Raw genomic sequence first — 23,942 nt, 5'->3', positions numbered from 1 at the left:
CCCCCTCCCAGCCCCACACAACCATTCCCAGCACCCCACCGAAACCACAGCCGGCCCCACATCTCCCCCCAGCGCGGGGTGCGGAGCAGTGGGGCAGCTGTGGGGCCGGCCAGCCCCGGCGGGACGCAGCCTGGGCAGGCGGGAGCGGGGCCAGGCCCCCCCCTGGGGCCGGGCTGGCGGGGGCCCAGCGGCTCGGCGTGCGCAGCGCCGCGACCCCGGCCCCGTTCGCACGACCTGTCCCACCCCCAGCATCCTCCCAGCGCGCCGGGACGGGCCAACGGCCGCCAGCCGGGACGGGATGGGGCTGGGCTGGGGGGGTGGGAGCTGCCGGGCTGGGAAAGGGCATCCCAAAAGCTCAGCTGGGATTGGGGCGGGGGGATGAACCCGAGAGATGGGGCCGGCTCTGCCACCCCAGAGGAGAGGTGGCCCCCGGTGATGGGGTGGGGGTACCCTGGTGTGAGGTCATCGTATGGGGGGTGGGGGGGTCATCACACCCCATGGGGGGGGGGGTCATCACACCCCATGGAAGGGGGATCATCACACCCCATGGGGGGGAGGGGGGGTCATCACACCCCATGGAAGGGGGATCATCACACCCCATGGAAGGGGGGGGTCATCACACCCCATGGAGGGGGGGTCATCACACCCCATGGAAGGGGGATCATCACACCCCATCACCACCCGCGCTGGTTTGGGTCACCACCCGCCACCCGTGAGTCACGGCACAGTGGGGTGAGTCACCGGTGACGGGTCACAGCGCGGCCTCTGAGTCACGGCACAGCAGCGTGGGTCGCGATACCCTGCTGTGGGTCATGATACCCCACTGTGGGTCATGATACCCCACTGTGGGTCATGACACCCCGCTGTGGGTCGAGATACCCCACTGTGGGTCGTGATACCCCACTGTGGGTCGCGATATCCTACTGTGGGTCACGATACCCCATTGTGGGTCGTGATACCCCACTGTGGGTCGCGATACCCTGCTGTGGGTCGTGATACCCCACTGTGGGTCGCGATACCCCACTGTGGGTCACGATACCCCACTGTGGGTCGCGATACCCCACTGTGGGTCATGATACCCCACTGTTGGTTGCGATTCCCTGCTGTGGGTCACGATACACCATCACCAGCCACCACACACCACTGTGGGTCACAACACCTCCCTGGGACCCCTGCTTACACCCAGGCGGGTCATGACATGGTGTCACAGGGTCACAACACGCTGGCCTGGGTCACCCCCCCCAAACTCCCCCCCACACCCGTTGCCCTCACCCCAGGCAGGCAGCACAACCCTGTACGAGGCACCAGCCAGTCATCCCCCCAACCCCAGCAGGGTCCCCAGACACCAGGCTCCATCCCCCATCGGGTTGAACGTCCTTGGGGCCGGCGGTGGCTCCGGTTTCTCTTTGGGGCTGTTTAGGGGTATTTAAACATTTCGGTTGTTTCTCCCTCCCGGGCGCTGCCATAAATAACCCCCCCCAACACCCCCCCCCTCAGACATCGTGTTCCCTCTCCACAGCACACATTCCTCCCGGCCGCGCTGCCGGCCGTCACGGGCCACAGCACTTGTCCCCAGTGGTCCCCCTGGGAGCCTTGGGAGGGGGGGTGGACACACACCCCTGCCCCCCCCCCCACCCCCAACCCCCCCTTGACAAAAAGTGACATTTTTTTCTTATTACAAAATATCTTTTATTGTTAAAAGGCTGCAGCACTGGGGGAGTGGGGGAAGGGGGGGCTGCCAGGATGGGGACACGGTGGTGACGCAGTGGCGTGTGCCCCCCCCCCCACATCCCCCCACCCCACCCCACCCAGGGTCCCCAGGGAAATCCGGCAGCGAGGGAAAGCAGCAGGTGGGAGAAACACCCCCTCCCCCCAAGCCTGAGGGATGCTCCAGGCAGTGAGTACAGCCAGGAGGAGGAAGAGAAGGAGAAGAAGAGGAGGAGGAGGAAGAAAGGGGGCGGCCTGAGCCCCTCACCAGGGCGTCGGGGCTCGGCGGCGGCAGAGGATGCGTCGGAAAGCCTTGCGGAAGTCCTGGTTGAAGACGGTGTAGATGACGGGGTTGAGGGAGCTGTTGCAGTACCCGATCCAGAAGAAGAACTGGAAGACGCCGTCGGGGACCTTGCAGTGCCGGGGACACAGAGCGCCCAGGCTGTAGAGGAAGAAGAAGGGGAACCAGCAGAGGACGAAGACGCCGATGACCACGGCCAGCACGAAGGTGAAACGCTTCTCCCGGTTGACCTGAGTCTTCCTCCTCCAAGGGTTCAACGCTGGTGGGCGACGGGCCAACACCACCCGCCCCGTCCCGGTGGCCAAAGTGTCCCTGGGGCGTCCCCCGGACTGCGGGGATGTCCCCGCCCCGGGGTTGGGGGATGTGGGGGGCTCCTCGGGGCTCAGCAGCGAGGTCCTGTCCGCCGGCGGGCAGGTCCCCGGGGGATCCGCAGCGGTAGGTGGGGGGGTGGCGTTTGGTGGCCCCGCTCCTGGGGGTTTGGGGGCGGCAGGGCGGGAGCGGTGGCGGCGTTTGGCGATCAGGTAGATGCGCAGGTAGACGAGGATCATGATGAGACACGGGGCGAAGAAGGAGCCGACGCTGGAGGAGAGGACGTACCAGGCCTCCTCGTTGAGCTTGCACTGCGGCCGCCCCCCCGCCGCCGCCTTCTTCTCCCCCTTGTAGACCAGGGGAGGGAGGGAGATGACGGCGGCGATGGTCCAGACGATGAGGATGCTGCACTTGATGCGCCGCGGCGTGCGCTTGGCGTTGTACTCGATGGCGCGGCTGACCGACCAGTACCGGTCCAGGCTGATGGCGCAGAGGTGGACGATGGAGGAGGTGCAGAAGAGCACGTCCAGGGCCAGGTAGATCTCGCACCACGTCTTCTCGAAGTACCAGTAGCCCAGGAGCTCGTTGGCCAAGGAGAAGGGGATGATGAGGGTGGCCACCAAGATGTCGGCGGCCGCCAAGGACACCAAGAAGAGGTTCTGGGGCGCGCGCAGCGAGCGGCTGCTCAGCACGGCCATGATCACCAGCACGTTGCCCGCGATGGTGAAGAGCACCAGGAAGGTGATGGCAGCGGCGATGGCAGCGGTGGCTTGGACCGAGTAACCGCTCTCCGGACCCTCCATGGTCCCAGCAGACACCAGGGCCGGTGCTCAGCGGTGCCCCGGGGTGCGGGGGGATGGGGCTGGGGGGTGATGGGGGGTGCTTGGGTCCCTCATCATGCTGCCCCCCACCCCCCACCCCTGTCCACCCCCTGCCCGCTGCCCCCGCACCCCCCTGCCCTGCCCGCACCCCGGTGCCCCGCGCTGCCCGTCCCTGCCTGCCGGTGCCGGTCCCGGTGCTGCCGGTCTCTGCGCCGCCGGGCGCCGCCTCCTCCGACGGGTTTTAACGGGGAGCGGGAGGGGGCTGAGACGCCTCCCCCGCCCCCGGGGCGGAACCGGGGGGAGGAACGGGGACACCGACGGGGCCGGGCTCCGCGTACCTCCCCGGTACCCGCACCCACCCCTCCCGGGCCCCTCCAGCACCCACACCGGGACCGGGAGCGGGACTGGGGCAGTGGGACCAGCCGAACCGAGGGTTCCCCATCCCGGTCCGGAGCCTCTCCAGCCCCCCACGTTTTCCTTCCCGCTCCCCCCTTCCTCCCCCTCCAATAATTAGGGCAGGAAACGCCCCGAACAGAACCGGCACCGGGCTGGGCTCACCCTGTTCATCGGCTTTCCCAGCCGGGGGGGGTGTGGGAAGTGCTGCCCCAGCCCCCGGGCTGGTCACAGCCGTGTCACAGAACCCGGTGCCAGACAGGGTTGGGGGGGCGGGGACGGACTCTGGCCCCCCTAGCACTGAGCCCAGGGTGTTTTAGGGGGGGCTGTCCCCTCTTTTGAGGGGTGACACAGCTCAGGTGCCAAGGGGGGCACGGGGGGGGGGGGGGGGGAACACTCCCTCTGCCTTCCAGTACAGACTCCAACCCCGTTCTCTCCTCTCCAGAGCTCTGATCGCTGAGCCCCCACCCCACTCCTCTGCCCCCCAAGAAGGCTGCCCAAGACCCCTAGAAGTGTTGTCCTGCTTTTAATAACACGTCACTCCAATGCCAAAGGCCCTGGGGGGGGGGTCCCCAGAAGCAGGGGGGACACACAAGCTGCCCTCCCCCCTCCAATCCCAGCACTGGGGCTGTGCTGGTGCTCACACCCCATCGCCAACACCGTTGGTTTCTCAGGGCAGCGGCTGCTCCTGTGGCCACACCCGGCTCTTCCCAACCCCCTGAAACCAGAGGGGATGGAATCCAGGGGTCCAGTGAGAGGGGAGCTCCCTGGGGCTGGGCTCCCTCTCTCTCAGCTCTGCTGGGATTCTCTTTCCAGCTCAACCCGCAGGTCACAAACGCCAGTGAAGTTGATTTCCTCGCTGCCAGAGGAAGAGGATGGCAGCTGAAGGCCGCCGGCAGCGGGGCAGCGGCTCACGTAAGCCTCCAGGGACTTGAGGAGCTGCCTTGGCTTCTTTTTGGTGGATAATTCCAGCTCTGGGGAGGGCAGAAAGACAAACAGGGATGTCAGAGGGGGTGGAAGGGAGTAAAGTTTGGACCTGCAGATTGTTCCCGGTGTCCCAACACCTCCCCTGGGGCAGGGTGATGCTCTGCTCAGGGTGAAGGAACGTGAAGAGCTCCTCTCCAAAACACCCTGTTCCCCTCCCCAGAGTGGAAGCAGCGCCTGGTGACAGCTGGGTCGGGTTTGAAGAGGGATCCATTAGCGCGGCGCATCCGAGCGGCTGCGCTGCCATCAGCCTCCTCCGGAGTAAACAACCCCCCCCAGTTCACCCAGTGCTGCTGCAAGCACGGCACCAGTGACCCCACTTCCACCCTGCGCCCCAAAGAGGGCTGACACAACAGGGCAGCGAGCCTGAAATGCCCCTCTTTGTCACCCACCCTGGGCCACCACAGCATGGCACCCCTTGTCTTGAAGATTTGAGGTGCAAAACAGGGTGGGGGGGGAAATGAAATGGGGAGCGGGCGTCAGCCCCCTCGGGGTGGGCTCAGCCAGGCACAACTGTGCCCTGTACACACAGGGTTTGTCCTTGATGACCCCAGTTACTCTGCTGGGCTGGGAGGGGGGAGTGGGGAAACCCACCCTTGAGGAGGAAGCCGGAGTCGGCGATGGTCTTGTGCTGCTGCTTCCAGACGCGGTAGAGCTGCAGGAAGGCGGCAGCGTACAGGTCGTTGAGCACGGAGATCACCTGCCGCCTGCGGTTGCACTCCCTGCAACGGGCAACAGGGGCTCAGCCACCTCCCCACACCCCAGGGGATGCCAGGGAGGAAGCCTGCTCAGCAGGAACCAGCCACAAGTGTTTGTTTGGGACCCCCAAACCCCATTCCCCAGCTCCCAAACCCCAGTCCCCAAAGCCCCACCTCCCAGCCCCCAAATCCTGTCCCCCAGCTCCCAAGCGTCATCCCTCAGATCTCAAGCCCCACCTCCCAGTTCCCAAATCTCAGCCCCCCTCTCCCAAACCCTGCCTCCCAGCCCAGCTACGGAGCTGCCTCACCTGGAGAGCCGCTCCTCCCGCAGGGCCTGGAGCACGATGTGGGTGATGTTCACAGACATGATGCAGAAGGGGAAATTCTGCAAGAGAAGGAGCGTTGGGGCAGCTTGGCAACACAAAACCCCCTCTCTTGCAGCACAGAGCCCCCCACAAAGCCCCCCAAGCCCTTCCATGCCATGTCTGCACAGCCCCAACCCCCTGGCACAGCAGCCACAGGCAGTGGACCCACCCAGCAGGGTAATCCCACCACTGCTCCCAGCGTAGCTGAATGCCATGGGTCAGGCTGAGGTGGTATCTAAGCTTAAACCCAACCAGATCTGAGACCAAACCACCCAGTTCAAGGAGACAGGCTCTGCTCAGCCCCGTTTTCCCAGCACACTGCTCTGCAGCCCTTTTGCCCCACCAAGCTCAGCCCCACAGCAGGACACCAGCTGCAGATCCTCGCTCTCCCCATCATGCTGCCAAAAATCTCATTCCCAGAGCAATGCCAACACTTGGAGCTCAGCTTCAGCCTCAGCCCAGAGCTCCTCAGAGCCACCATCGCCTTCCCCTTCTCAGCAACAATCAATCCCTTCCGGGGAAGAGAAGGTTCCTGTGCTTCCCATTCCCTGAGCGATGGAAATCACCAGGGAGACAGGATGCAGGGAGGGAGGGGGAAGGACGTGCCTGGGTTTCATGCTGGGATAGATGGAAGATCTCTCGTGCCAGGGGCAGCGTCTGGGAGTCCATGACGAAGAAGAGCATCTGCATCAAGGCCAGCATGCCCGTCCCTCGCAGGTCGGTGCCGGGGTCTGAGCCTGGAAGGGAGGGACAGCCCACTGAGCAAGGGAGGGAGCAGCTCCCTGGTTGTACCCTGAGCCAAGGAAGCCCAGGGAATCGTATCCCCCCTCTGGGAACTTCCCTCAGCGGAGCCAAACGGGCACCCAGCTCCTCTCTGGCGTGGGCACGAACTCCCACGCTCATCCCCACCTCTCCAGGAATGAGAAGCTTTTGAGCTCGACCCACCCCAGCGTGGCCTCAGCACCCTCAGAGCCAGCTGTGGCCACGCCAGGCTGGCAGAGCAGGAGCTGTTCCCTCCTGCTGAGGGGTTTCAGGCCTCATTAAAACCTGGCTTATTTAACTCCTCAGCCCAGCAGCCCCAGAGCTCCTGCGAGGCCGCACGTGACAGCGTTAATCGCGTTGTTTTTCCCAGGCTGGAAGCCACCTGTGACACCACCTTAGTGACAGAGCCCAGACCTGTGCTTCCATTAATAACCCCGTTCTCTGAGCTGGCTCATTAGCTGCAGGGATCGTTTGCTAACCAAGAGCATTAACGGCAACCGCGGCAACCGGGACAGGGGGGGATCTGCCCAACTGAATCCGGGTGTTGGTTCAGCGTTGGGTTTAAGGGTTGGACTTGATCATCCTCAGGGATCTTTTCCAAGCTTAATGATTGTAAAGAAACAGTGGCTGTGGGAAGGGAGAGGGAAGGAGCAGCGAGACCTTTGCACTGTCTCTGGGTCCCAGCTCCGGGGAGGGAATGGAGGGCAGAGTCCCCCCCTCAGCCTTACCTTGGAAGCCCAGCTCTTCCCAGTGTGCCCCATAGCGTGGGCAGCCCAGCTTGGAGCGTGTCAGCTTCTTGTAAATAGTCTGCAGGATCCTCATGTGCACCCACTCGTTGTCATCCAGACCGCCTGGCAGAGAGGAAACACAGCTCAGTGTCTACAACCCCCCCTTGCTCTCCCCAAAAACCCATCTATGTCCACAGCACGGAGCAAAGGAGGGAGAGAAGGTGTCCTTTGGGACAAGCAGCTGCCCTGGGTAAGAGGGCTACACCCCTGGCTCACCACAAGCCCCCCAGAAGCTGTCAGGATAGAGAGGGACACTCACACTGCGCCATGGCCAGCGCCAGCTCCCACTCTCCCCGCAGCTGCGGCTGGAGCCGGGGAGGCCCGAAGAGGAAGCGGAGCAGAGCGGCCAGGCCCCTCCGCCCGGCCACCGCCCGGACTTTCTTCTGCAGAGGAGAAAAGACACAGAGAAACCATCAGGGCTGGTGCCACGGGGAGGGGGAGAACCCACAGGTAGAGCTGGGAGGGATGGGAACGCGCCCAGGGCCCAGCCGAGGGAAGGAGGAAGGGGAAGGGGGGCACTGAGCATCTCCGGCCGCCCTCCCCTCTCCTACTTACTAAAACTACACCCTGAGAAGGGTCAGAGCGCGGGGCCCGGCCCGTACCCTGCACTGGGAGAGGTCAGCTGTCTGGAAGTACTGCAGCGCTTCGTTGAAGGAGATGGGGGGCGCAGCAGCAGCCGAGGGTCCCCCCAGCCCTGCAGGGAGGCAGAGAACCGTGTTACCCCTGCTCCTGGCACGGGCCCTGCCCGCCACTCCAGCTTCCTGGTGCTGAAACAAGCTCCCACCTCACAGCAGTGGTACAGGGAGCTCACTCCCAGCTCAGGAGCGTGAAGACATGGGGAGCTGGGAGAAAGCAGCGAGTTTCCCATCCCCTCCATCTCCCTCCAGCCCCTTCCCCAGCTCTCTCCTCCCCCAGGGCGCTGCTGGTCCCAGCCCTACCCGGCTGGATCTCTTCCACAGTATCCCATTCCTCCAGGCTCGCTGCAGCTCCTCGCTGATCTCTGCGGAAAAGAACGCAGCTGGAGGGGCAGGGCGGCTGGGAGACCCCGGCAGGGTGTTTACTCCCTTCCCCCAGCGCTGCCCAGGGCAGAACATGCCCTTCGTGGGGGGTAAAACCACCACACCGGAGACCCCCGGGTCCTGCGAGCTTTGCCGGGAGGGCTTCCCCGGGAGCCCCCTCCCGCTCCCCAGGCCCAAAGGCAGCAGTGGACCGGCTTACCGAGCCCCGCCGGCCGCCCCGCTCCCTGCACCGGGAGGCCGCTCCGTTCCCGAGCCGGGATCTACGCGGGGGCACAGAGACAGCGTCAGGCCCGGCGCAGGCCCGGGACGGGGCAACCCGCCCGCCCCGGGGTAGAGACCCCCGGACGCTGAGCGCTTCCCTCAGCGGCCCGGCCCCTGCTCACACGGCCAGGCCGCTGGGCAGGGAGGCGAATCCCGGGAGGGCCCGGAGGCCTTCGGGCCTCCCCCGCGGCCCGGTCCGGCCTCCCCCCGGCTCCCGGCGCCGCCGCCTGACCCCGCGCCCGGTGGAAGCAGCAGCGGCGGCGGCAGCGCCCGGGCCTCAACCTCCCGCCCCCCCCCACAGCCGCCTCAGACCCGCTGTGCGCAGGCGCGGCCGCGCTGCATGCTGGGAGCTGTAGGCAGAGCCGCCTCCCGCATGGGACGCCGAACTACAACTCCCGGCATGCACCGCGCGGGGCGGCCGACGGCGGCGCGGGAAGGTCAAGCCGCCAAGAAACGCGGCCGCTCGCCGGGGTGGAGCTGGGTGGTTAGGACCGGTGCCAGGTCCCGGTTCTTCCCCCCGCCCCCCCATCCCGTTCCCCTCCCTCCCCGCTTCCCTCGTGCCTGCCGGGGCCGAGCCGCCAGACGCCGGCGCGATGTGGCCGTACGCGCTGCTGCTCCTTGTTCTCGTCCTCGTCCTCTTCGCCTGGGTCCTGCGGGGCGCAGCCGGCGGCCCCAACCCCTTCGCAAGCGATGCCCGGCGCCCGCCCGCCCCGCTGGTCACCGACAAGGCTGTCCGCAGGACGGTGGTCAAGACAGGTACCGGGCTCCCTCCGCCTCCCGCTTCTACCCCCTCTTCCCGGGGGGAACCCCCCCCCCCCAACCCTGGGCTCTGCCGGGGACACACACACCCCCTCCCGGACGGCATCAACCCCCCCGGGTGGCATCAACCCGCCCCCCCCCCCCCGGGCGGCACTAACACCCCCTGCGTGGCATCAACCACCCCCGGGGCAGTATCACCCCCCCCCCACCCCGGCTTGGGTGGCATCAACGCCCCCGGGGCAGCATCACCACTCCGGGTGGCATTTACCGCCCCCCCCCGCGGGGCATCAACCTCCCCCCCGGGCAGCATTACTGCCCCCCGGGTGGCATCAACCCCCCCCGGGGCAGTATCACCCCCCCCCACCCCGGCTTGGGTGGCATCAACCCCCCTGGGGCAGTATCACCCCCCCAACTGAGGGGCATCCCCCCCCCTTCCCCCCCAGGGCAGTATCACCGCCCCCCCCCCGCGGCTTGGGTGGCATCAACCCCCCTGGGGCGGTATCACCCCCCCACTGAGGGTCATCTCCCCCCCTTCCCCAGTTTTCTCGGCAGATAAAGTCCCCGAGGGGCTCGATGCCATCGTGGTGGGCAGCGGCATCGGGGGCCTGGCCGCCGCGGCGCTGCTGGCGAAGGTGGGACGGAAGGTGCTGGTGCTGGAGCAGCACGGGAAGCTGGGGGGCTGCTGCCACACCTTCACTGAGAAGGGCTTCGAGTTCGACACCGGTACGGCTCCTGGGCTCCCAAACTCACCCCCGGGGAGGGGCGGGGGGGAATCGCCCCCAAAACACCTTGTGGGGACACAGACCCGGTGACCAAGCGCTTTTCATGCATGAGCGATGTGGGGTCACCTTCCTTCCCCCACCCCAAAATCCTCCAGCTGAAGGATGAGGTGCTGCCACAGTCACCCCTGCACCCCTAAAACTCCCCAGAATCCAGCTCAGATCCCCTAAGATCTCCCATAATCCAGCTCAGATCCGCTAAGATTCCCCAGAATCCAGCTCAGATCCCCTAAGATTCCCCAGAATCCAGCTCAGATCCCCTAAAATCCCACAGAATCCAGCTCAGATCCTGCAAGATCTCCCGGAATCCAGCTCAGATCCCCTAAGATTCCCCAGAATCCAGCTCAGATCCGGCAAGATCCCCCCGAATCCAGCTCAGATCCTGCAAGATCTCCTGTAATCCAGCTTAGATCCGCTAAAATTCCCCCGAATCCAGCTCAGATCCTGCAAGATCCCCCCGAATCCAGCTCAGATCCTGCAAGATCCCCCAGAATCCAGCTCAGATCCGGCAAGATCCCCCCGAATCCAGCTCAGATCCCCTAAAATCCCCCAGAATCCAGCTCAGATCCTGTAAGATCTCCCATAATCCAGCTCAGATCTGCTAAGATCCCCCAGAATCCAACTCAGATCCTGCAAGATCCCCCAGAATCCAGCTCAGAACCGCTAAGATTCCCCAGAATCCAGCTCAGGTCCTGCAAGTTCCCCTGGAATCCAGCTCAGATCCTTTAAGTTCCCCCTGCACGAGGGCTGTCAGGCCATGTCCAACAAAGTCCATCCCTTTATTAATCCCCAAACTGCACGGGATTAATTATTTACCGCAATATAGAGGGGGGGCAAAGAGAGCCACGTGTCACAACCTTCCTAAGAGCTGCTTAAAAACAGGCCAGGGAGCCCTCAGTTGTCCCTCCAACCCAACGCAGGGAGCAGGGGCTGCCCAGTTTGCTCCCTTTCCCATCCCTACGGAGCTGCTGGGCGAGGTTGGAGAAAGGAGAGGAAGGTCCCGTACACCCCAGGGTTAAAAAAACATCCAAAAGCACCAAAATAACCCCGAAACCACCCTGAAATAACCCCAAACTAACCCTGAAATGCATCCCCCAGGTATCCACTACGTGGGGCAGATGTACGAGGGCTCCATCGCCCGCTTCACGGTGGACCAGCTGACGGAGGGGCAGCTGGAGTGGGCTCGGCTGCCGGCTGTCTATGATGCAGTGATTTTGGGGGAGCCTGGCAGCAGCAGGACGTACCACATCCATTCGGGGAAGGAGGAGTATTTCCAGGGCTTGAAGGAGCAGTTTCCCGGCGAGGAAGCCGCTATCGATGAGTTCAGGCGGCTGGTGATGGTACAGGGGGGGATGTGGTGGTGGTGGTGGTGGTGGTGGGAGGGGGGGTGTGTGTGAGAAGGGAGGGGAGAGGAAATGTTTTGGGCTGCAGTTCCTCAGGGAGGGGAAGTTCCCCTGATACCCAGATATTGGGTAACTACCGGGAATAGCGGCGTTGCACAACCTGCCCCCGCTCTCCTGACCCGCAGCTCCTGCCTTGCCCAGACGCTGCCACCTCCCTGCAGCCCAGCAGCAGATTTAAGGGGATCCCCCCACCTCCCCCACCCCAAAACAAACCCATCCTTTCCCCCCCTTACGATGCTTTTGAGCACCTGTGGAGCCCAGCCTGGGGTTGTCCTCAGCCCGGGCGGATGCTCAGCACCGTCCTCCCGTCCCACAGAGCATCGACAGAGGGACGATGCTGGTGGGAGTGCTGAAGATGATCCCCCGGGCCCTGGCCTGGCTGCTGTGCAGCTCGGGGCTGCTGCGCCGGCTCAGCCCCTTCTGCCGCCTGGCATCGCGCAGCGTCAAGGAGGTGGTGGACGGGCTCACCCCCAACTGCGAGCTCAGGGCCATCCTCAGCTACATCTTCCCCACCTACGGTAGGCAGCCAGGAGGCCCCGTGGGGGTGAAGTTCAAACCCTTTGGGAAGAAAAATACCCAGAACCCCCCCCCCCCCCCTCTTTTTTTTCTTGGCTGTGGCAGTCTGTGGGTGAGGGATGCTGCGTGCAGGGATGCTCTGCCAGCATCTCTGTCCCCAAGCCAGCAGCCGGTTGCCTCCATCGCCCACCTTCACCTCATCTCCCCCCTCTCCCCGTGTCCTTCAGTTCCCACCCACCCTTAACCTCTCACACCATCACCCTTTCGCTCCCCCCATCTCTTCCCACCCCCCCGCCCCAGGAATTTGCCCCCCGGTGACTCAGCCCGAGTTGCGAACGCGCCACCGGCTTTGCCACGGGGCCACCCACATCTGACACCCTCCCGCTCTTCCTGGTACCCACAGCCCATCACTTCCCTCCCACACCCATCCTTCCTGACAGCCTCACGTCCAGCTGGGCATCCCTCATCCTAAAAACCTCCAGGATCAGGCAGGAAACCCAGCTGGGGCACAAACTGACCTCCCACCACCGCTCCCTTTCAGGCGTGATCCCCTCCAAGGCCAGCTTCTCCATGCACAGCATCCTGGTGAACCACTTCCTCCGCGGCGCGTGGTACCCCAAGGGTGGGGCTGGGGAAATCGCCTTCCACCTCATCCCCGTGATCCGGAAAACCGGAGGCAACGTCTTGGGAAAGGCTCCAGTGCACAAGATCCTGCTGGATTCCCAGGGCAGAGCCTGCGGTGAGCACCGGCACGGGAATGGGGGGGGGGGCACACGGCGGCTTCTCCCCGCGGCGGCGTTAACCGGAGCCGTTGCTCCCTGCTTCGCTTTCCCCTCCCAGGTGTGAGCGTGAAGAAAGGCCAAGAGTTGGTGAACATCTTCGCTCCCATCATCATTTCGGACGCTGGGATCTTCAACACCTACGAACGGCTCCTGCCGCCCGAGGCGCGAGCGGCGCCCGGTAAAACATGGCGGTGGCGGTGGCGGGTTCCACGGGGGTTACGGCTGCAGCCGTGCCCCATCCCCAGCCAAAGGCTTCTGGGCAGGGTCCCAGTTGGCCAAAATGAGCAAATCCCAGATTGGCAGAGCGGTGGGGGTTGGATGGACCTTTGGAGGGACCTTTGGAGATCACTGGATGCGCGGTGTTGGGAAGGACCTTTAGGGGTAACCTAGTCCCACCCCTGCAGTGAGCAGGGGCATCTTCACCAGATCTGGTCACCCAGAGCCCCATCAAGCTTGACTTTGAGTATCTCCAGGGATGGGATCTCCACCACCTCTCTGGACAACCCATGGCAGTGTCCCACCACCCTCATATTGAGGAATTTCTTCCTAATATCCAACCTAAATCCTCCCTTTTTGAGTTTAAAACCATCACCCCTCAGCCTGTCGCTCCACACCCTCGGGAACACATCATCCAGTCCGGTCCCTGCTAAAGCAGGGTCACCTCAAGCAGGTCCCACAGGATGGGGATCGCATCCAGGATCACGGGGTTGGGATCTTCCCAACTGCTCTGGGCAGCCTGTCCCAGGGCTAAGACACCTTCATGGAGGTTTGTGCCCATCACCCCTTGTCCTGACACTGGGCACCACTGTGAGGAGTCCACCCCCTTCCCCTGGATCTTTACAGGCATCAACCAGACCCCTTCTGGGTCTTCTCCAGGCTGACAGTCCCGGCGACGGCGCTGCCTTCCCTGCGGTTGGCAGGAGCTGCCGTTCCACCCCTTGAGCACACAGAGGCTGTTTGGAGCTAAATCAGTGTTGCCAGCCAACATGGGAGCAGCACAGATAGGAGTGGGGCCCCTCCAAGGAGAAACCACTTCTCCAGAGCTGAGGATCCCCCCCCCAAAACCCCCCTAATTCTCCCCTTTCCCCCCCCTCTCTGTATGGCAGAGATCCAGTCCCAGCTCCGCATGGTGACACACGGCGAAGGAGGTTTCACCATCTTCATTGGGCTCAACGGCTCGAAGGAAGAGCTGGGGCTGGAGCCCACCAACTACTTCATGTACCAAGGAGCTGATCTGGAAGGAATGTAGGTCTGGTTTCACCTTAGCTGTGCTTCGTTAAGCGTGAGGAGATGAATTCCTGGGTGGTGGCTCAGAAAACGCCCTGGGCAGATCCTGACCGTGCGGGGATCCGGGTGGAGGGAGCGGTCAGGGCAAGGATTCCATCAAAACCCACCTCAGCCCCTTGTATCCCTCTGCAGAATGAATCGCTACCTGGCTTCTTCAAGAGAAGAAGCTGCCAAGAACATCCCTTTCCTGTTTGTCACCTGCCCATCAGCCAAGGACCCCACCTGGGAAATGAGGTACCCAGGTAAAGGCTGAAACCCAACCGCACGAGGGTGGGGGTGGCTTGGAAACTCTTGGTGGGTTTTGGTTGGTTGGTTGGGAGTTTCTTCCAAAATAGCCCCAGTCAGAGCTGCTGAGCAGCTTGCTCTTGGAAAGGGGTCTCCAGGGTAGTGGGATGAGAGATATGGGACATCCCAGGTCTTTGCACAGGGGAGGGTTGGGCTTGTGGCAGAGAAACGGTGGCACGAGGGTGACCCCAACCTTGTTCTGCTGCAGGTAAATCCACACTGGCCATCGTCACCTTCGCCAAATACGAGTGGTTTGAGGAGTGGAAGGACAAGCAGGTCAACAAGCGGGGGGAGGACTACGAGGAGCTGAAGAAAACCTTTGTGGATCACGCCATGCAGGCTGTCTTCAAGCTCTACCCTCGTATCCAGGACAGGGTGAGGAAACTCAGGGTCCTCCAGCTCCTCTCCTGGGTCCTGTCTGCCCAACCCCACCCTGCAAACACAGGAGCTGGGTCTGCTGGACCTGAGGTCCAGCGTGGCACCAACCAACTGCCTCCTGACCGTGCGTGGTGCAAGGGGAGGATGGTGGTTCTCCAGGACCACCCTGGCTAGAACCACCACCCAAGGGGTCTGCAAGGAAACCTGTCCTGGCTCACACAGCCCATGAAGGCAGCTGCCTAGAGCATGAGACACCCCACCCCATCCATGCCCACCCCACCCCTTGTCCCCTGGTGCCTTGCAGATCGAGTACATCTCTGGAGGAACACCCCTCACCAACCAGCACTACATCGCCAGCCCCAAGGGCGAGATCTACGGCGTGGCCCACGACATCGCCCGCCTGCAAGCCGGGGCCATCGCGGCCGTGAGGGCGCAGACAGCGGTCCCCAACCTCTACCTGACAGGTACCACGGCCACCGCCCAGGCACCCCGTTCTCAGATGAGGACACGCCTGGGGCAGCAGGATATGGGGGCCAGGGGGAGGTGGGTTTCATCCTAGAGGGGAAGGGGGAGGTGGGTTTCATCCTGGGGGGGCAGGGGGAGATGGGTTCCATCCTGGAGGGGAAGGGGGATGGGTTCCATCCTGGGGGGCAGGGGGAGATGGGTTCCATCCTGGGGGGGCAGGGGGATGGGTTCCACCCTGGAGGGGCAGGGGGATGGGTTCCATCCTGGAGGGGCAGGGGGATGGGTTCCATCCTGGAGGGCAGGGGAATGGGTTCCATCCTGGAGGGGCAGGGGGATGGGTTCCATCCTGGGGGGCAGGGGGATGGGTTCCACCCTGGGGGGGCAGGGAGATGGGTTCCATCCTGGGGGGCAGGGGGATGGGTTCCATCCTGGGGGGGCAGGGGGAGGTGGGTTTCATCCTGGGGGGCAGGGGGATGGGTTCCATCCTGGGGGGCAGGGGAATGGGTTCCATCCTGGAGGGGCAGGGGGATGGGTTCCATCCTGGGGGGCAGGGGGATGGGTTCCATCCTGGGGGGCAGGGGGAGGTGGGTTCCATCCTGGGGGGCAGGGGGAGATGGGTTCCATCCTGGAGGGGAAGGGGGATGGGTTCCATCCTGGGGGGCAGGGGATGGGTTCCATCTTGGAGGGGCAGGGGGATGGGTTCCATCCTGGGGGGCAGGGGGATGGGTTCCATCCTGAGGGGGCAGGGGGATGGGTTCCATCCTGGGGGGCAGGGGGAGGTCGGTTCCATCCTGGAGGGGCAGGGGGAGTTGGGTTTCATCCTGGGGGGCAGGGGGAGATGGGTTCCATCCTGGGGGGCAGGGGGATGGGTTCCACCCTGGGGGGGCAGGGGGAGATGGGTTCCATCCTGGGGGGGAAGGGGGATGGGTTCCATCCTGGGGGGGCAGGGGGATGGGTTCCATCCTGGGGGGCAGGGGGAGGTGGGTTCCATCCTGGGGGGGCAGGGGGAGATGGGTTCCATCCTGGGGGGCAGGTGGATGGGTTCCATCCTGGGGGGGCAGGGGGAGGTGGGTTTCATCCTGAGGGGCAAGGGAATGGGTTCCATCCTGGGGGGGCAGGGGAATGGGTTCTATCCTGGGGGGGCAGGGGGATGGGTTCCATTCTGGGGGGCAGGGGGAGATGGGTTCCATCCTGGAGGGGCAGGGGGATGGGTTCCATCTTGGAGGGGCAGGGGGATCGGTTCCATCCTGGGGGGCAGGGGGATGGGTTCCATCCTGGGGGGGAAGGGGGATGGGTTCTATCCTGGGGGGCAGGGGGAGATGGGTTCCATCCTGGAGGGCAGGGGGAGATGGGTTCCATCCTGGAGGGCAGGGGGAGATGGGTTCCATCCTGGAGGGGCAGGGGGATGGGTTCCATCCTGGGGGGGCAGGGGGAGGTGGGTTTCATCCTGGGGGGCAGGGGGATGGGTTCCATCCTGGGGGGGCAGGGGGATGGGTTCCATCCTGGGGGGCAGGGGGAGGTGGGTTTCATCCTGGGGGGCAGGGGGATGGGTTCCATCCTGGGGGGCAGGGGGAGATGGGTTCCATCCTGGGGGGGCAGGGGGATGGGTTCCATCCTGGGGGGCAGGGGGAGATGGGTTCCATCCTGGAGGGCAGGGGGAGATGGGTTCCATCCTGGGGGGGCAGGGGAATGGGTTCCATCCTGGGGGGGCAGGGGGATGGGTTCCATCCTGGAGGGGCAGGGGGAGATGGATTCCATCCTGGGGGGGCAGGGGGATGGGTTCCATCCTGGAGGGGCAGGGAGATGGGTTCCATCCTGGGGGGGCAGGGGGAGGTGGGTTCCATCCTGGAGGGGCAGGGGGATGGGTTCCATCCTGGAGGGGCAGGGGGAGATGGGTTCCATCCTGGGGGGCAGGGGGAGGTGGGTTCCATCCTGGAGGGCAGGGGGAGATGGGTTCCATCCTGGGGGGCAGGGGGAGATGGGTTCCATCCTGGAGGGGAAGGGGGATGGGTTCCATCCTGGGGGGCAGGGGGAGATGGGTTCCATGCTGGGAGCAGGGGGATGGGTTCCATCCTGCACGGTGCTGTGATGCAAGAGCTGCTGGAGCACATTAGAGTGGAGCTGCATAGTCCCAACAGGAGGAGGAGAGAGCTGAGCCTCCTCCAGCTCCAGCATGTGATCTCCCTGCCCAGTGCCTGTGTATTTTACTGGGCAGGATGAGGCCCTTCCCCTGCTGGGGAGGAAGAAGGGGCCAAGCAGAGAGGTTCTGCGGGCTCAAACTCAAGGGCTGATGTGGGGGAAGGTGGATGGTGGTTGGGATGCTCAGAGGGGACCACAGCCACCACCATCACCACCTCCCTCTCTCTTCCAGGGCAGGATCTGTGCTTAGGAGGCTTCATGGGTGCCTTGCAAGGAGCCCTCTTCTGCGCCAGCGCCGTCCTCAACCGCAACCTCTTCCTGGCCGTGGCGCAGCTGAGGACGCGCACGAAAGCCGCCGGCACCAAGAAGGGAGAGTAACCAGCTGGCACCTCCCTGCCCCTCCCAGCTCCCCAGCACCTCCCTTCCCCTCCAGCCCCCCCTCCCACCACCACCCTGGATCACCTCAGTGCCTTATTCCCCGCTGGTCATCGCCCTGGTTCACCCTTCTGTAACGCAAGGCCAAAGGTCACAGCCCAGGAAAACACCCTTCCCAGTGCCCAGCCAGTTTGCCTTGGACTTTACCCACCTGGAGCTCCCTGCCTTCCACCACAACGCCTGCCACTGACCCTTGGTCACCCTTTGGAAGGCAAAGCCCTTCTCCCAGCTCAGGGAAGAGGGAGATGTCAAGGAAATCCCCAAACCCAAGCTGCAGCATAAGGCAAAACCCAAGAGGTTCTGCCAGCAAAACCCATCCCCACCAGTGCCTGACATCCACCTGGACCACCCATGGGAGGAGCATCAACCTTCACCCTGACACACTGGGCCAAGGGCAGCGAGCCCCAGGGATGCTTTTCCCCCTTCAGGTGGCACCTCCAGCACCGAGTTGGGCTCCTAAAGCTCTCCTGGGCTCATCGGCTCCTCCTGGGTCTCTGCAGCCCTGGGGTGGAGGAGGCAGAGGCAGCGGCACCTCCCAGAGCCAGGACTGTGCCCAGCTTTGTCCAGGCACCCTCAGGCAGGTTTGGTAAAGCCCCACCAGCCACTTGGCTGGGGGGAAATCAGCCCAACCCAGGAGAAGCTCATGGACACGGGGTCTTTGGGAAGGAACCTGCTGCTGGCGGCGGAGCAAGCGGCTCCTTCTGGCATCCCAAGGGCCAGGCAGGAGTGCTGGCTGGATTCAAGCAGCTCTGAAGCTGTTTAAGGGCAGTGGTGCTTGCTGTGTGGTGCTCTCAACGCTGTCCTTCACTGCAGGGGAGTAGCAGGACCAGGGTGCTCTACAGCAGCACAGCCCCTCGCCGCTGCCGGTGCTTTGGTGCTGCTGTACCCCACTGTCACCCAGAGATGGGTGATGGGGCTTGCACCCACTCCTTTAGCTGTAGAAACGAGCCCAGCCTTTGTCTGCTGGGAGAAGCTGGGGATGATGGAACCCTCCAGGCTTCCCCTGGGGAAGGGAAGCAGGAAGAAATAAAATCATCATCATCATCATCATCATCGTCATCATCATCTTGTGATCCAGGCCTTGTGATGGGGGATCACAAGAGGGCTGCAGGTTTGGGGGGAGGGAAGGCAAAGGGATGCAGCTGAGACCTGGCCTTGTGAGCACGTGGCTGGGGGCTGGTCCTGCACCAGCACAGCCTGGTTTTGGGGAGGAATGAGCGGGGAAGTGCTGTAAATGGGGCGAAGGTTCCTTGGCAGGGTGAGGCACTGGCCATGCTGCCTGGAAAGGAGCTCCTGGGGAAAGGTCAGTGCTGGGAAGGAAGCAGGACCTGCTTTGGGGTGAGAACAGCAGCTGAGGGGCTGCCTGGCTGCTCCCAGGGGGTTCCTTCCCCTTGGAGGAAACCCAACCCAAACCAACCCTCTTTCTTTTTCCTTCCCCACGGGGCAGCCAGGGATGCCTGCTGAGCCCAGGGCCGAGCCACAGCCCTCCCCATGACTCACAGCCAGGTGCCATCTCACTCTCAGCAGGGTGCTGCTCCTGCCTTGCCCTTGACAAGCAGCCCCACGGGCGCTGAGTCAGCCAGCCCAGCAGGATATGCTCCCTTTGCACTTCCCCAAGCAGCACTCCGGGCTCACCCCTTGCCAAGCCTGCACGGTGGGGGTTCAGAGAGCCCCCCCACATCCATCCAAGGGGGCAGCACCATGTCCCAGGCAAGGCAGAGCCGGGCTCTTGTCATCGTCAACACCCATTTCAGTGACGGGGCGCTGGGGACGCGCCGAGGAGCCAAGAGAGAAGCAGAGAAACTTTCCAAGACACTCTCCTGCCTCAACTACCAGGTGAAGCTGGTGCACAACAAGACAGCTGAGGAGATAGAGGACCTTTACCAGCAAGGTACACAGCCCCCTCACACCCTGCACCCCCCTCCTCGTCCACCCTGAGCCCAGCTACCCCCCCACCCCCTCCCCATTTCCCGCTCCCAGACCCAACACCCTCAGTGACACCCTGAGGTGGTGACAGCCTGAGGTGATGCCTGTGGCTGTGTGCTGTTGCAGAGTGCCACCAGCAGCACGGGGAGTACTTTGTGAGCATCATCTCCAGCCATGGTGAGGAGGGGGTCATCCTGGGGTGCGACTCAGAGCCCGTTCAGCTGACCCGGATTTTCCAGATTTTATCCTCTGAGAAGTGCCCAGTGCTCAGAAAAATACCCAAAATCTTCTTCATCCAGGTAACACCCCCCCCCCCAGATGGGGATCCCATCCCTTGAGACTGGCACAAGCAGGAGGCTGAATGCTGCTGCCAGTGTCAGGCTGTTCACACAAGAGCTTGATCCTCCCATCACCCCCCCATCCCTCTCTTCTCACACTTTCACCCCTTCCAAGGTTTCTCTGCTCACCCCAAGCTCTCCTCCCCCAGCCTGCTGACACCCACACACACGTCCCTTCTTCAGGAAGCACCCTGTTTTTTCCCCCCAGCCTCTCCATTCAGGAGTGTTTCTCCCAGTGTGGGCTGGAGGCAATTGATTTGCCGTGATCAGTGACGTTACTGGGATCAAATCTTCCTCCCACACGCCACCAGCTGGGTAAAAACCACCATCAAATCCCATCACCGGGGCATCTGGGCACAAGACACACCTGGGAACAGCTGGGAAGCAGCAATGTAGCAAGGAAATCATTCCTGCAGTAATTCTGGCAGCTTTAACACTGGGCTGATGGGGAGGGGAGGGGGTGTTAGGTCACTGAGCAAACAAACAATCCTGCAGCTGGAGAGGTGCCAGTGGGATGTGTGAGCTCAGCAGACACCACACAAACACACAGAGACCTTCTCACCTGAAAGGGGGGTAAAATCATAGAATCATAGACTGGCATGGGTTGGAAGGGACCCCAAGGGTCACAGAGCTCCAACCCCCCTGCCACAGGCAGGGACACCAACCTCCAGGCCTGGAGCTACACAAGGTTGCCCAGGGCCCCATCCAACCTGGCATTGGACACCCCCAGGGATGGGGCATCCATCCCCTCTCTGGGCAGCCTGTTCCAGCCCCTCACCACTCTCTCTGCAAAGAACTTCCCCCTGATATCTCCTCTCCCCCTTCCCTCCTCCAGCTTCACTCCATCCCCCTTGTCCTGCCAGTCTCTGCCCTTTAACAAGCTGATTCCCCTCCTGTTCCTCTGCTCCCTTCAGGCACTGGGAGGCTGCAATGAGGTCCCCCCACAGCCTTCTCTTCTCCAGGCTGACCCAGCCCAGCTCCCTCAGCCTCTCTCCATAGGGGAGCTGCTCCAGTCCTCTGAGCATCTCTGTGGCTCCTCTGACCCCTCTCCAACAGCCCCACATCCTTCTTGTATTGGGGGCCCCAGCTCTGGACCCTCCTGGTGTTGGGTTCCTTCTGGTAAAAGGCCATTCTGGGAGTGGTGAGGCAAAGCCCAGCCTGAGGAGGCTGGGCCAGGCTCCTCAGGCAGTTCAAGGGGCAAAGCTCACCCTTGGAGGGCAAACACCACAGGGCTGTGGGTGCCCAGAGCCCATGGTGCATCCCCTTGGCATCACCACGGCTCCTGGGGCCTCTGTCCACCTCTCTCCAGGCTGTGCAGCACTGGGGTGTTGCAGCCTGTTCACGGGCACCTCCACAGACCCTGTCCTGAGCAGGGATCTCTCACCACTGGAGTTTGAACTGGGAGAGGAGAGGGGCTGCTCCCCTCTGCCCTAACCCTGGGGGAGGATCCCTGCTGGTCCCAACCAACACATCCCAGCACCGGTGGCTCCAGGGAGGGTGAAACGCACCCTCAGAGCAGCTGCAGCAGCTCCAGGGTCTCCCCAGCACCTTCCCAACCCCAGCCCGGTGCTGTGTGCCTGGGAGAAAGCCCAAAGCATCACATGGAACGTGCCATGGGGAAACCTCTGCCAGCCCCTGCCCAAAGGCTTCCTGTGTTCCCTGGGGTGTTCCTGGGCTGCCACACGTGGAGGGGTACTGGAGAAGGGGTAGCAGGCTGTGAGAGGCCTGGAGGGAAGAGAGGAGGGAGCCCCATCTCCAGGCTGGTTGGGAAGAGAGGCTGTGATGGAGGAGGATGCTGGATGGATGGGATGGGAAAGGGACAGAGGGGACAGAGGAACCTGGGGGGGCTGCAGGGCTCAGGGAACACCCTGCACCACAGGATGGGTTGCAGGGGGATGGGTTCACAGGGAACCCCAGAAGTTTTAGGCTCACAGGAGGGGACAGAGGGTGTGTGTGTGGGGGGAGCTCACAGCAGCCCTTCTGCCCACAGGCTTGTCGGGGGAAAGAGCTGGACCGGGGGGCGGTTGTGGAGTGTGACAGTGGGGAGCCTGAGCCAAACTGCCTCTCCAACTGCCTCTCCATCCCACCCCAAACTGTCGTGATGTTTGCCTGCAGCCCAGGTAAGGCTTAGCAGTGACATCCCCCCCCCCCCTCCCCTCAGCAGCCCTGCCCAGGATGGGGCAGTGGCTCAGCTGACGTTGCTCCTCTGCGCTCCGCAGGCTACGTGGCTTTCCTCAACATCTCTGGCTCCATGTTCCTCCAGGCCCTGCTCAAGGTCCTGGAGGGAGAGGAACGTCACCTGGCCCTCAACCGCCTCATGACCCGCGTTAGCTGGCGGGTGGCCTTTGGCTGTGAGGCCAGGGGCACCTATGAGGGGTGCAAGGAGATGCCCTGCTTCGTCACCAACCTGCTGCAGGACGTCTTCCCCTTCTCTGCGCCCATCACAGAGGAGGCAGAAGGTGTTTGAGAGCCACCAGCTCGGCCAAAGAGCCCGAGGGGAGAAGCACAGCAGCTTGAGGGCACCGAGTTCCCTGTCAGGCATGGAGAAAAAAGGCCAAGTTCCAAGGAAACCAACAGCAAACCCCTCTGGAAAGGTGACAGGCACAGCCAGGGATGTGCCAGAGCTACCAGAGGGTTGTTTGAATCTGATTCCAGCACAGGATGGTGTAGCAACACCCTACAGCAACAGCCCCATGCCACTGCTACCTGCAGCCTTGGAGCAGGACATAAACCTGCTTCTCTCCCTGATTGTCTCACAGCAGAAAGCTGCAGCCTTGCACAGCTGAGCTCCTCCACTCTGGGGCTTTATTAAGCTGATCAAACCTGCCCAAGCCACCGGCTTTTGTCTTCCAGAGGCAAAGCTGATGTGTTTGCTTGGCTGGTGCCCTACCCATAATGAAACCCTGGATAAAGATTACCCAGTGCTGGAGCTGTTTGGTCCCAGGGCTGTTTAAGGAAACACTCCTGAAATAAATCAATGGGAAACTGTGGGGCACTCAGCAGGATTCACAGGTCGGGGGGTGTAACTTGGGAGCTGGAGGGGAGGGGAGGGAGGGGATTTGGAAGTGCTGGCTCAGGGGAGTTTTGAGTTCAGGATGGGTAACAGGGTCTCTGTGAGTTTCCTCCTTATGGGAACAAGGGAAGAGGGGGAAATGCTCCATCTGGAAGGTGAACAGAGGGGAGGGAGGGTCAGGGCCACCTCAAGGACCCCTCTGCTCCATGTCCTCCCCTCCTGCCGTCCCTCTGGAACCACAAACAAGCACGGAAGCCAACTGTGAAAGGCTTCTGCAGGCAGGGAACAGGCCCTCAGAGGGAGAAGGGGGGGTGAGCACCTCCACCCAAGCGTGCCAAAGAGAGTTTCACCCCTACTCAGGCATTAAACCTCCACCCTTCACCCCGAGGGCCTCTGGGTTAAGCCCTGGTATTTCTCAGGGTGGAATTCAGCTCCGATAAGCAGAGCCCAACCCACCTGGCAGCCTATTTTCATTTCATTTCACCTTTTTTTTTTTCCCTTGCCATCCCCAGACTTTGCCACCCTGACACAGCCCACGCTTGGCACGCGCGCGGCGCACGTGACGGGGCGCTCCCACCGCTGCCTCTCCCCCCGCAGAGGGACCCTAGGGCTGCTCCTTCCCTGCTGCATTCCATCCACCTGTAGGGATAAAAGAGTTTTGAGGTGCCTCCAGCACTCTCAAATCAGGGGGGGGGAAGCGGGCAGGGGGTTCAAAGAGCTCTTGGAGCACTGGGAGGTAGTTCAGGGCTGAGCAGCGCGCGGCCGAGCGCTCAACACAGACACACAGACAAGTTGGAGAGCTTTAATCCAGACAAGTGGAGAGCTTTAATCCCTCACTTCCAGCCTTTTTTCCTCCCAGGAGCTCTCAAGCAAGCCCCTCAACAGGAAAACAAGCCACCCCTTCTTTTTCCTAGCCTGCCCTCTGCGCTGGCTGCCCGGCAGCCGGTGTCCAGGCAAGTCGGAGGAGGGTGGATTTCCTCCTTTTAGGGAAAAAGTAGGGGAAAGGAGAAATGTTTCTTCCCTTTCCCT

The 23,942-nt window shown here is 63.0% G+C and overlaps 4 protein-coding genes across 4 annotated transcripts; 2 read left to right on the top strand and 2 right to left on the bottom strand.

The window, feature by feature from the left end:
• Positions 1-1,833: 1,833 nt before the first annotated feature.
• On the bottom strand, positions 1,834-3,203 carry ADRA2B (adrenoceptor alpha 2B). The gene has a single exon (XM_084273836.1). It carries the CDS (start codon positions 3,118-3,120, stop codon positions 1,972-1,974), a length of 1,149 nt encoding a protein of 382 aa, XP_084129962.1. The 5' UTR covers positions 3,121-3,203; the 3' UTR covers positions 1,834-1,971.
• Positions 3,204-4,050: 847 nt separating this feature from the next.
• ELMOD3 (ELMO domain containing 3) lies at positions 4,051-8,507 on the bottom strand (the record flags this gene model as incomplete). Its single annotated transcript, XM_084273828.1, has 9 exons — positions 4,051-4,505; positions 5,110-5,237; positions 5,522-5,598; positions 6,185-6,315; positions 7,069-7,191; positions 7,388-7,511; positions 7,731-7,822; positions 8,067-8,128; positions 8,347-8,507. Coding segments are annotated over 9 exons (1,083 nt in total), but the record flags the coding sequence as incomplete, so codon positions are not given.
• Positions 8,508-9,001: 494 nt separating this feature from the next.
• Positions 9,002-17,725, top strand: RETSAT (retinol saturase; the record flags this gene model as incomplete). Its single annotated transcript, XM_084273915.1, has 11 exons — positions 9,002-9,164; positions 9,708-9,890; positions 11,045-11,286; positions 11,666-11,867; positions 12,407-12,604; positions 12,706-12,825; positions 13,754-13,892; positions 14,067-14,176; positions 14,428-14,594; positions 14,902-15,061; positions 17,434-17,725. The coding sequence occupies 11 exons, from the start codon at positions 9,002-9,004 to the stop codon at positions 17,577-17,579; spliced, it is 1,830 nt and encodes a 609-aa protein (XP_084130041.1). The 3' UTR covers positions 17,580-17,725.
• A 1,612-nt stretch (positions 17,726-19,337) lies between these two features.
• On the top strand, positions 19,338-22,367 carry LOC311199783 (caspase-7-like; the record flags this gene model as incomplete). Its single annotated transcript, XM_084273914.1, has 4 exons — positions 19,338-19,527; positions 19,689-19,861; positions 21,891-22,020; positions 22,120-22,367. The coding sequence occupies 4 exons, from the start codon at positions 19,338-19,340 to the stop codon at positions 22,365-22,367; spliced, it is 741 nt and encodes a 246-aa protein (XP_084130040.1).
• Between the last annotated feature and the right edge of the window lie 1,575 nt (positions 22,368-23,942).

This window comes from Gallinula chloropus, assembly GCF_964237585.1.
Source record: "Gallinula chloropus genome assembly, chromosome: 21".
Lineage (NCBI taxonomy): Eukaryota > Metazoa > Chordata > Aves > Gruiformes > Rallidae > Gallinula > Gallinula chloropus.
This window is presented reverse-complemented; position numbering and strand designations above follow the sequence as displayed.

Coding starts and splice junctions, on each gene's coding strand:
- ADRA2B (XM_084273836.1), bottom strand. CDS start 3,120: ATGGAGGGTCCGGAGAGCGGTTACTCGGTCCAAGCCACCGCTGCCATC.